Genomic DNA, 12057 nt, shown 5'->3' with positions numbered 1-12057 from the left:
TAGGGATGGTGTTTCTGACTTTTCTCCCTTTTGCAGGCCACTTCTGGGTCCCCTAGGACTGTGCCCACAAACTTGACATAGGCTTTCTCAGGCAGCTCCCTCCTGATCCTTTTGCTGGTCAGTCAGATCCCCCTTCCCCCCCATAGGCACAAAAGATCACCAATCTGTCCCTACGCCCACCACAGGCGTGGGTGAGTGGATAAAAAGATAATGATGGAGAAGGGAAGCTTAGGGAAGCTTTCCCCCCAGAAAGGTGCCTCCAATTTCACCCACCACCTCTGGAGGAGGAGGGAAATAACATCCCTCAGGTCCCCAGGTGGAAAATCATCTTATCCTAGCTACTCTATCAATGAATATGCAGCAACACCCACACTCCCGCTCCTCCTACTCCAAAGGGAAACCACTGCAGTGGGGGGGTGACGGCAGCGTCTCTATGCTCCGCAGTCCCCTCGTCTCTCCCTAGTAGCCCCAGGATGGGGCGAGGGATCCAGAGGGGTTTCATTCCCCCACCCTGTGGCACCGGTTCTGCTACAGGGACCTCAGGGATGACCTAGGGACAGCCTGCTTACTGCCGCCAGTCACGATGCGGGCAAAACAAATCCTCCTCGACCCCGAGAGAACCAAAGGGCACGGACACACAACGCGAGCGCGCTCCCACACTTGCACACACGCGCGTTCCCCTTGCTCAGGGAGTCCTCGGTAAAGGGCATTCGGTCCTCCCCCATCCCATCTCCAGCAGCATCCTTCTCCGCCCAGTCTCGCCAGCAGCGCAGCAGGTAATGGATCCGGGCGAGGGCCGGCGTCGGAGAAGTCAGACCCCGAGGAGGACAAGAGGGGAGGCGGCGGCCGAGGAGAAAGGCAGAGGAGAGGGAAGGGGAGGATGCCGGGAGAGAAGGAAGGATGCAGGGCAGGGCAGGAGGGATGCGAGTGCCTTTAACTCACGCTCGGGCTTTGGGGAATCCCATGGAGAGAAGGACCTCGAGGGCCGACCCATGCTTGATGGTGCCGGGGCGATGCTGCTGCCGGTTCCTCCGGGGGATGACTTTGCTGTAGAGCTCCTCTCGCGCAGCCATGCCTGGCGGGCTGGGGCTGCCGCCGCCGCCGAGCCGAGCCGAGCCGAGCCGGGAGCCACAGCAGGCTCAGCATGCAGCCATGGCTCGGGAGGAGACGCCGCCGGAGCTGCGGCGCGGAAGGGCGGGCGGAGGGATGGCGAGGGCCGGGCCAGCGGCTCAGACGAGCTGACTCCGACGGCTTCCTGGTGGAGGCGGCCCGCGGAGGAGCGGCGGCTCCGCGCCCGATAAGACGCGACTGCAGGCGCGGGTCCCCGAGCGCCTCCGAGCCCCGTAGGCGCCCGCTGCCTGGAGCGCGGCCGTCCTCCGCCCCCAGCCTCCGCTCCTCGCAGTCAGGGAATTTGCAATGAGTAATTTTTGAATGGATCAAAAAGGGAAAAGGAGCTCGGATGGGCCGGCCTTCCCTGCCCCGTGTCAGCGGCCCCGCCCCTCTCTTAAAGCGGCAGCTCCCGCGGCTTGCGGGCGCGCTCGCTGAGCTCGCATCCCGTAAACACACAAGAGGGGAGATCCAACCCGCAAGGGTAGCGTTTTGGTCATTTTTTCCTGAAAATCACCACCCACCCCGTGGCCCTCATTTGTTTAAGATATCATCGCAGTCCTGGTCCCTGCCACCTGCCACCTTTCTTCCTGACACTCGCGTCAGCAATTTCTAAATGATTAATTGAGACTAATAGCCTGAACGGATGATTGTGATGGTTCAGAACCCCGGGCAATGAGACCCAGAGAAACTGGTATGGATTTAGAAAGAACCTACATCAATATAAAGTGTAGCTGGGGCCACTAGAAACAAAGCTGCCACTTGTCCTTTCTGCACTGGATTCAGTAGCAAACGACTTTTCCTCTCTTCAGCAACAACAATAATGATGATACAATGGCAGGCATTTATATAGCCCTTTAAGCTTTGCAAATTGCTTTACATACATTATTTCATTTTGATTCTCATAAGAACCCTAAGAAACGAGTGCTCTTACAGCCATTTTGCTGATGAGGAACCTGAGGCTGACAGAGATCAAGTGATTTGCCCAGGGTTACACAATTAGTAATCATCATCATCATCATCATCATCACTTATATATAGTGCCTACTATATGCCAAACACTGTGCTAAGCACTTTATAACTATCATTTCATTTGATCCTCACAACAACTCTGGGAGGTAGGAGCTCCCTAATTTTACAGATGAAGGAACTGAGGCCAACAGGAATCAAATGACTTGTCCAAAGTCACACAGCTAGTTAAGTGTGGAAGGCACGATTTCAACACACATTTGTCCAGTGCTTTAAGGTCTGCAAAAACATCTTTCCTCCTAACAGCCCTGTGAGATAGGCAAGTGAAAATATTATAATTCCCATTTTACAGATTAGGAGAGGGAAGCTTTGAACGATTAAGTTACTTCCTCATGGTCACTCAACTAGCAAATGCCAAGACAGAATTCTATTCCAGGTCTCCTAACTTCGGGGCTACGAATCTTTTCACTAGAATCTACTGTCTCCTGCTAATCTTCCTAAAGTAGAATGCTGTCTGCACTTTTTGGTTTATAGGCAGGCAGATCTTGGCTCAAAATGAAGATAAACTTTCTAATAACCAAAACCCTTCAACAATGGATAGAGCTGCCTCTTGAGAGAGTAAGCTCCCAGTCACCTCAAGCATAGGTTAGATGACCTCTTTTGGGCAGGGTACAGAGAGGATTTCTGCAGTGAACAGAAAGCAGAAGAGGGTGGTCTCTTCTAACTGGTGTTTTGATGACTTTTGTAAGGCAAATAACCCAGCAGGCATGTCAGGTTGTTCCCATAGCTTTGCCACTCTCTAACTTTGTACTTTGGGGGAGCCCATTTCCCTTCTCAGGGCCTCAGTTTCCTTTTTCTATAAAAAGAGGGGGTTGAATTAGTTGATCTCTAGGGCCCCATCTTACTCTAACATTCTAGGATTCTATAATTATATTTCCAGGGCACCAGGAAGTCTCCTCCTCAAGCCTGAAAAGCCTCCTCCACCCCCACTTGTTAGATGAAACTTAAAATTTCTTTACCAGGGAACAATGCTTTTCCTTCCATGATGAGAGAAAGGACTCCAAATGCAAGAAATCCTGTGAGAGTTAACTTAAATGCACACACAGATATGTATGACTGATATCAGCTTCTTTCTGGAAAATAGGAAGAGAGAGAAGGGAAGAGAGCAGAACAACACAGAAAATGTCTCCAAAAGAGGAGACTATAGGTGTGAAGACATACTTGCTATTTTACAATTTTGCCTAAGGGCGTGAAAGATTTTTAGTTTAACATAGCTATTTAAACTCTGACTTTTAGGGTTTTGTCCCCAGAGATACTTTCCTCGGGATGCCTGGAGGTGACAATCAGCTGTCAATGGTTGTATCAGAGGACTGTCAGTTCTGGTGGGTGCTTTCCAATCTGGAAAGGTCTGGAGTTTGCACTCTAGATAATGATAGATTATCTGTCTTTTCTCTGAGAACCAGTCAAAGTGAATTCAGAGGGGCTTATCACCTGACTGTGCCAGGGTGATGGATTTTTCAGACTTAGAAACTTTTTCAAGACCATCAACTGAATCACAAGAGGGGTTGCAATCTGTGTAGGAAGAAGGAGCTTCAACATGGATGAAGTCACTGATCTTTGAAGTAAATTCCAGGGAAAACTACATGCCTTGATTTTCTTAGCAGGTAATTGATTTTTCTAAAAGGTATCTGAATGTGATGAGGGTGAGTGGGTATAGAACAAGTCTGAAAAATCAACGAAAGAGATTCATCTTAGCTTAGGGGAAGCTCATATCCCCTTGACTCCAATCACTGGGTAGGATATAAGGGGCTCTTCCAAATAGTGTCTGGCGATTGGGGGAATTGCCAAATGGTCTCTGACAAAGTAGAGGGGCCAGCCAGTCCTGAGGGCCCTCGAAAATCAGCCTAGGGTCCTTAGACCCTGTTAATGTTGGTTTGAGGAAGGAGGTCATCCATTTGTTCACAAACAAGAGGCAATTGATCGTGGTGGATAGCTAGGCCTCAAAGCCAGGAATTTCTAGGTTTAAGACCAGCCTCAGACATCCTGGTGATGTAATGCTGGGTAACTCACTTAATCTCTTAGAGCTCTAGGCAACTTAAAAATTATAAATTGCAGAGAAGTTGTCAATCTTCATAGATTGATGAAGATTCCTGACCTAGTAATTCCATACACCAATAAAACAGCACATCCATACTCTATCCCATGTGTCCCTACCCATGATATAATTATAAAATCTCACATTTTGAAAGGACATCCAAAGCACAGTGGGCCCATCTGTACAAGGCTCTATAGAAGAAAGCACCCTAGCATACCCGGGATGGCTGCTAGCACAGGTTCTTTGATCTGCTTTTCTAAAGGAAAGCAACTCAAAAAGGGTTAACAAGCTTACTTTCATCAATCAAACATATATCATTTACCTATTTCAGGGGGAAAAGTCAGCACCCTGAACTTCAGAGAATACAAACAGAAGTTACAAGAGAAAATAACCCAATTCAGCAGACAGGGCTTCTAGCTTGTCTGACCATTACATCCATACCTAGTTAGTCACCAGAGAGAGAAGCACCAACATCTTGGATTTCAAAGCTGGGGGCTCAACGGCTGCCCAGAGTCTCATCTGGTCAAATCACAAAACTCTTCCCAAAGTGAGCCCCAAAGCAAAACCTAGCCTCAGAGCTATATATAGCCTTCTCCAGGGTCAGAGAACATCATAACCTTTGTTACCCACTTGACTACAAAGTAACAAAAGTTGTGCCTTCCTAAAATACAAGCCTCCCACCCCAGGCTCCAGGTGAGCACATGCAACCTATTAGGGGGCAGAGTGTATTTTCAAATCAAGAAAGGTCCTGAAGTTCAATTTTAGACTTATTAAGGGTCAGGGAAGATCTTCAAATGTCTATTACCATTACAGGCCCCAACAAGGATTCACCCATCTCTACCAAAAATCTACCACTTGTCAAGGCAACCCCGCTTCACTTTTGGATAGCTCTAATTAATAGACGGTTTATCTCTACATGGATTCTAAATTCTTCTCCCTATAACTTCTACCTGTTTACCCTAGTTCTGTCCTTTGAGAACCAACAGAACAAAGCCTCTTGGCCTTTCTTGGTCTTCCTAGATTCTCCCTCTTCTCTGAAGCGATGATAAACAATCTTTAGTCCTTTTAGGAACAAATGAGAATAGATATCTTGAAGCAGCTAAGCAATGCAGTGAACAATGAATCAGACTTAGAGAGAGGAAAACCTGAGTTTAAATCCAGCCTCAATCTCTAACTAGCTGTGTGGCCGTGGGCAAGTCACTTAACTTCTGTCTGCCTCAGTTTGCTCAGTTGTAAAATGGGGATCCTAATAGAACTGACAAGATTGTTGTGAGATAAACTGAGAAAATAATTGTAAAGCACTTAATACAGTGCCAGGCACATAGTAAGCACCATGTCAATGTTAACTATTATTACTTCTATTACTTTTGATGCAAACCTATGCATTTCAATGAATCTGATTGTTCGTCAGACCTAGAAGAAACCTTAAAAATCATCTAGTCTAAGTGCCTCATTTTATAGATTGGAAAACTGGGATTGAGAGAGGGGAAAATTGTTTTGTAGTTAAAAAGAAAAAAAAGCCACAGGACTTCGAGAGAGGAGAGACCTGGGTTTGAACCTTACCCTTAACATTTACCAGCCAAGTGACCATGGGCAAATAACTTAATTTCTCTGAACCTCGGTGTCCTTGTCTCACAGATAGTGATAATATTTATAATGCCTTTAGGTTCACATAATTGTTAGGAGGACTGAGAGGTTATCTGTTTAATGTGTATGTATATATCTACACATACATCTACACATCTGTATGTATATACATGCATGTGCATATATGTACTTATGTGTTTTATACCTATGTATCCATGCATGTTTGTGTATGTATACTTAGATAATATGCATGTCTATATACATACATATATTCATATATAATAATAGATAGCATTTATCTAGCACTCTACCAATATTATTTCATTTATTTATCCTCACCACAGCCTAAGGAGGTAGATTTATCCTGACTCCTGGAATTGTGCTCTTTTGAGTGCCTCACAAATGAAACTCTTGCTCTTTTCACGGATGCTCAAATCCCTGAACTCAAAGTCTGGCTCCCTCACCCACCCCACCCCACTCCACCCCACCCCACCCCACCATCCAGCTTTTTCTCTCTGTGGCACTTGTTTGTATTGAGAACTGCTGCTATTTGTTCCCCATTGTGCTGGGTGTCTGTGCAATTAAGATGCATTGTGTCTTAATTGCATTGACTTCTCCCAGCCTGGAGAAGCCTTATAAATACCCCCATTGTTATATTACCAACAAGGAAGAGAGAAAGTCTTTCATCCAACAGTATATCTTAGAGGGGGCTGGGAACTGCCCAGTCACCAGAGGTCTTAATGATGTGGCTGACAGACACATCAGCATTGGGCTCCTGGCCCCGACTCACACAGAGAGGATGGCAAGTTGTCATGTTCTGTTGAATCAACAAGCCATGTCAAAAATTCAGCCTGCGCCACAAAGTCCCCTTTGTTTGAGCTCACATTGGCTGGGCCCTAGCACATTTAACTCCTTCCCTGTCACCCCAGCCACTTACTGAAAGCCCTTCTGGAATGTCCATTGGGAGGCAGGAAATGCCTGGATAGAAGGAATACTGCTAGAGAGAAGCAGACACATGGGATTCCAGATGTTGGTCCTGGCTCCTTCCCCTCCTCCAAATGCTACCCCCGGGCAGAGGTCAGGAAGTGACTCTAACAGGAATGGGGCAGTCACATCTGCAGACGTTTTCCACTCCCTCTTACTATACAGATGTTGAAAGCAGTATGGTGTCATGGGAAAACACTGGACTTAAGAGCTTGAAGATTCAGGTTCTAATTCAGACTTGGCCACTTATTACCTATTCGAGATGGCACCTCTCCAGGTTTGAGTTTCCTTATCCGTAGAATGGGCACAGTGTTGCTTATGCTATTTGCCTCATCACAAGTTTCTTTAAGGAAAGTGATTTGTAAATATTAGAGTTCTAAATAAATGTGAGTGTGAGTTAGTATTATTCTCTATCCAGACCAGATGGCTGGGGTGTTGGCTCTGGCAAAGACAGCCAGTTTGAAAAGCAGCCAGAAAAACTCTATAGGGACTTTACATGGAAATCTTCATTACCAGAAGATACTAGGAGGATGTGATAGGAGGAACACAGGGGAAGAAAACCAAAGTTAATAATAATAACTAACATTTATAGGGAATCTCAGAGTCTCAGAGAGAGAAGGGATCTTCCTCACTCAGCATCTCAGTGGCAGTGGCATCCATTTCCTTCTGAAGCATCCTATTCACCTTCAGACAAATTTGCTTTTTTTTAATTTTAAATAACATCTCATTGCTCCTACTTCTGTTCTCTGGGTCAAGCAGGACAAATCTGGTCCCCTTTCCACAAGATGGCTCTTCAAATCCTGGATGACAGCTATTAGGCTGTTTGGTACAGTGAAAATTATATTAGGTTTGGAGTCAGAGGACCTAGATTTGAATTCCAGCCACACTTCTGAATCACCTTGGGCAGGTGATCTTAACCTCTCCGTACTTCAGTTCCTCATCTACAAAATGGCAGGGCTGGATTCACTATCTTGAAGGTCCAGCTTCAACTTTATAACCCCATGATTGTCCAAAGTCTTTCCTTGTCCAGGCAGAATATCCTAGGTCCTATCAACCAACCCCCAAATAGCATAGTTTGGAGTTAATTCCTGTAATATGGTCACCATATTGCAGTGTACAAAGTTCTTTACATAACTTCTCCCATTTACTCCTCACAATAATTCTGGGAAGTAATATGTTTTTAATATTCTGTTCTTAATATGTAATTAGTAGTTCTTTGGTTGGTTAGTGTTTAAATTGGCCATAACTGGAGAATTTTGTATATAATTTTCTTAGAAATTCACTGATTTTACAATGGACATAGAAAACAATTAAATAATGGTACTACTGAGAAATAAAAAAAAAAAAACCATATGCGGTATCAGTTCCCCTTCTGGACCTGTAAGTGTGAGGAATTTGTACCAGCTTCTCCCATCTCTCCATTTTGCCTAACTATAAAAGTGAAGCAAATGCATTGGAGACTCCTAAGCCTTGACACAAAATGCTGACTAGCCAAGTGGGGAAGAAAAAGAGCTGTGTCCCAAGTGAATCAATGCTGATTATCCTTTCCATGCCATTGTTAAGTAAACTTCTTTATTGTTAAACATTAGGCAATCTTTAACTATCTCCTGAGCCTGAATCTCACCATAGGCTGGAATATGGTCCAGAACCCCACTGTCCCTATGAATTTCCAGACCAAAATATATGTCTCTGGACACCATTCTCCTCCTTATTAGACTATAAGTTCCTCAGGAGCAAGGACGGCTTCCTTTTTTTTTTTACTTGTATCCCCAGCACTTAGCAAGTCTTGGCAATCAGTCAGCCAGCAATGAGTCAACCAGTAAACATTTATTAAGTATCTACAGTGTGCCAAGCATTGAGTTAAGTCCTGGGGACACAAAGAAAACCAAAAAGACAGTCCTGATCCTCAAGGAGCTCACGATAATTTTTTTTAGTCTTTTTGGAGGGGTGAAGGCAGGGCAGTTGGGGTTAAGTGACTTGCCCAAGGTCACACAGCTAGCAAGCGTAAGTGTCTGAGGCCAGATTTGAACTCAGGTCCTCCTGACTCCAGGACAGGTGTTCTATTCACTTTGCCACCTAGCTGCCCCCAAGGAGCTCACAATTTAATGAGGGAAGACAATATATAAAAAGAAGCTGAAAAGCAAGAGGGCATGATGAAGTTCAGAGGAGTACAACTTGCTGGAAAAATGACACATAATAAGATATTAATAAATACTGTTTCATTCATCCATTCATCTGTTGATACAAGAACACTCTCAAGGTCTGTCTGAAGAATTTTAGAATATATTGTGAGACGTGAGAGACACTGGCACAGGACTGCCCAGAATGGCATGCTGCATCAAAGAAGGTGTTGTGTTCTATAAGCAAAGTAGAATTTCAGTAGCTCAAAGGAAACATGAGATGGGAAAATTTAGAGACATCTCCACTCTAAATGTTCACATGGACTGTTTATGCCCTGACCTGTGGTCGAGACCTCAGAGCTATTTCTCTCTAATCAGCCAAAACTGGATATACTTTACCTTGACCCAGACATAGTGATGTCATTTTGGTCCTCTTAGAGAATGAAGAACAACGACCAACCACCTTTCCCCCTCCCCACACTCCTTTGTTGGAACAATAATGTAACAACCATTCTGAACTAAAAAAGAACCTTATATTTCTTGAATTCTGATGCTTTTGATACTGATGACTACCTGTCCTCCACAATATCCTCTTCACCTTCTGCTTTTATGACAGTGCTCAATACTGACTCTCCTTTTACATGACAGACCACTCATTCTCAGTCTCCTTTATTGAATCATTATCCCTGACCATCGACTAACTATGGATGACCCCTCAAAGGCCCTGTCCTGGGTCCTTGTCTTTTCTCTATCCACATGCTTTCTCAGTGATCGTGTCAGCTCTTAGGAGTTTAATCATCTCTATGGTGATGGCCCTTAGAGCTATCAATCCATCCCTTATCTCTTTTCTGAGCTTTGTGGTTACTGCCTATAGGACATCTCTACCTAGAACATCCTGTGGGCATCTCAAACTCATGTGTAAAGCAAAATTTTATCTTACCCTTAAACCTACTGTTCTTCCTAACTTCTCCATTTTTGACCTAGGCTACTACCCTCCTTCTATTAACCAGGAGTTAGTTAGTTAGTTAACAAGCATTTATTAAGTCCTTAGGACATTCCAGGCACTTTACTAAATCCCAGGAATACAAATATAAGCAAAAATAAAGACAGTCACTTACCTCAAGGAGCTTACATTCTAACAGGGAAGACAACACACAAGAGGAAGATGACAGGGGTGGGGAGGAGGTACCCAGAGAAGGCACGCAACAGAGAAATCTGGAGGAATACAGTCTGGTAAGAAATAAAGAGATAGCTAGCCTAGGTGCCCTCCTTAAATAGGGGTTCTGAGAGAAGCCATCCAATCTGAGTGGTAAGGGTACTTCTGAGGTGTGCGTTCCAGTGCTTAAAGTGACCTTCTGGAGCCTGGGGAAATCCAGAGGAGTGAAGTCTGGGGGGGGGAACCTAGGCTGACCTAAGTTGACAACCTCAGAGTCATTGTTAACTCTTTCCTCTACCTCATCCCCCATGTGCAGTCATTTTCAGAATCTTGATTCTACCCTTGGCCATATCCATCACATTGATCTCTTTCTATTCTGTGCCAGGCCTAACTTAGACCAGTCCAGTGATCCAAGTTGATAATGAGATACTCATGGACCATAAAAATGCAATAAAAACAACTTTATTTAAGATAAGATTTTAAAAGATACAGATAAAAGCTATTGCTCTAAAGTCCCATATTCACTACAGCCACAGGGAGCCAAGCTAGGTCAAAAGGTATTCTGGTAAGGCAGTGGAAAGTCTGCTAAAGTCTCCAATACTTACCTCTACTTAGGAAAGGCCTTTTATGTCTCAGGCATCAAGGAAACCCAACCAATTCAATTCAATAAACACTATCTGTCAGGCACTGTGCTAAGGGCAGGGGATGCCAAAAAATCAAAAGACAATCTCTGTTTTCAAGGAGCTTACCATCTAAAGGGGAAACAACATGTAAACAAATACATACAAACACAGTAAAGACAGGATAAATGGGAAATAATTAAGAGAAGGAAAGCACTGGAATTGAAATATGCATTTGGGAAGAATACTTTGTAAAAGATGGAATTTTAGTTGGGACATAAGAAATCCAGGGAAGTCAGTAATGGAGCAGAGAAGAGAGACCATTCCAGGAATGGGTGATAGCCAGAGAAAATGCTTGGATCTGAGAGATGGAGTGTCTTGTTCCTAGAAGAACTGTAATGGATGACCGAGAAAGCAAGACAATGAAACCAATTATAATTTGATAGGAGTGTTTATTAACCGGCCGGTGACTGCCTCCCCAATAGGGAAGCCAGCACTGAATCTTCTGTAAGATACACTTACATAGAGTTAGGTGTTGCTAATCAACAAAATGTGCTTCCAAGGGGGTGTGATGCTGTTAATGCCGTTTCTAGTGAAGCCTTGATTACCTAGCAAAGCCCTGGATACAAACATAAATAGACCTGAATCTGGGGCATGTTTCTAGCAACACAGGTGAAACGTTCCCTCACTCTTATGGCCTATTAGGTGGTTTCCAGGGACCCTGGTAGGGGTCCCCTTCTAACAGGTTGCAACTGGGAGGGGGATTTGGTGTATAATTTCTGATGGGCACTTCAGAACCATAAGACCGTCTTCACTGGATGGAAGGATACCTGTCAGAGAGGAAGGTCCACGAAGATTGGAAAGGTAGGAGAGTTATGAAGGGCTTTGAATGCCAGACAGAAGATTTTGTATATGGTCCTGCAGGCAAGCCTTCTTACCCAGTCAGCACAGTTCACATCAAACAAATATTGCCTCTCCCACAATAGTCTATGCCTATGGCCCCCATTACCTCTCACCTGTACTATTTCGATGACCCCCTAATTGGTCTCCCTACTTCTAATCTCTCACCTAATCTCCTCAGTCTCTCCAACATATCTTCTATCCATCTGGCACTGGTGTGACCATGTAACTCTCCTACTCAAGAAACTTCAATGGCTCCCCATTACCTTTAGAAAAAAAAATTCAAGCTACTCGGTGTGGCATTTAAATAAAGTACTGTACAAGCTGTCTCTGGCCTTTCCAAACTTTAATTTCCCATTATTCTTTTTCTTTCAATTTCTACCCAAACTGCCCTACTTTCAGTAAGCCATCCATGACACTGTTTCCTGCCTCCCAGTTGTGCACAGAGAGGCTCAGTGACTTGTCCAGGGTCACACAACTAATTGTATCAGAGGTTGAATTTGAACTGAGGTCCTCCTG

At 44.5% G+C, this 12057-nt stretch overlaps 1 protein-coding gene across 3 annotated transcripts in view; it reads right to left on the bottom strand.

Annotated features, from left to right (window-relative positions):
* UBASH3B (ubiquitin associated and SH3 domain containing B) overlaps nucleotides 1-1416 on the bottom strand; it is a 172353-nt gene extending 170937 nt beyond the window's left edge. For 2 of the 3 annotated variants that reach the window (XM_069070076.1, XM_069070075.1), the window contains exon 1: nucleotides 943-1416. In XM_069070076.1, the coding sequence (XP_068926177.1) occupies nucleotides 943-994 (52 nt within the window). In that variant the 5' untranslated portion in view covers nucleotides 995-1416. The remainder of the gene's footprint in view (nucleotides 1-942) is intronic. The other variant, XM_069070077.1, reaches the window with a different exon arrangement.
* Nucleotides 1417-12057: the final 10641 nt, after the last annotated feature.

This window comes from Petaurus breviceps, unplaced genomic scaffold, assembly GCF_028583685.1.
Source record: "Petaurus breviceps papuanus isolate PSGF00001 unplaced genomic scaffold, PetGlider_PUasm1.0 90804, whole genome shotgun sequence".
NCBI classification, from domain to species: Eukaryota; Metazoa; Chordata; class Mammalia; order Diprotodontia; family Petauridae; genus Petaurus; species Petaurus breviceps.
This window is presented reverse-complemented; position numbering and strand designations above follow the sequence as displayed.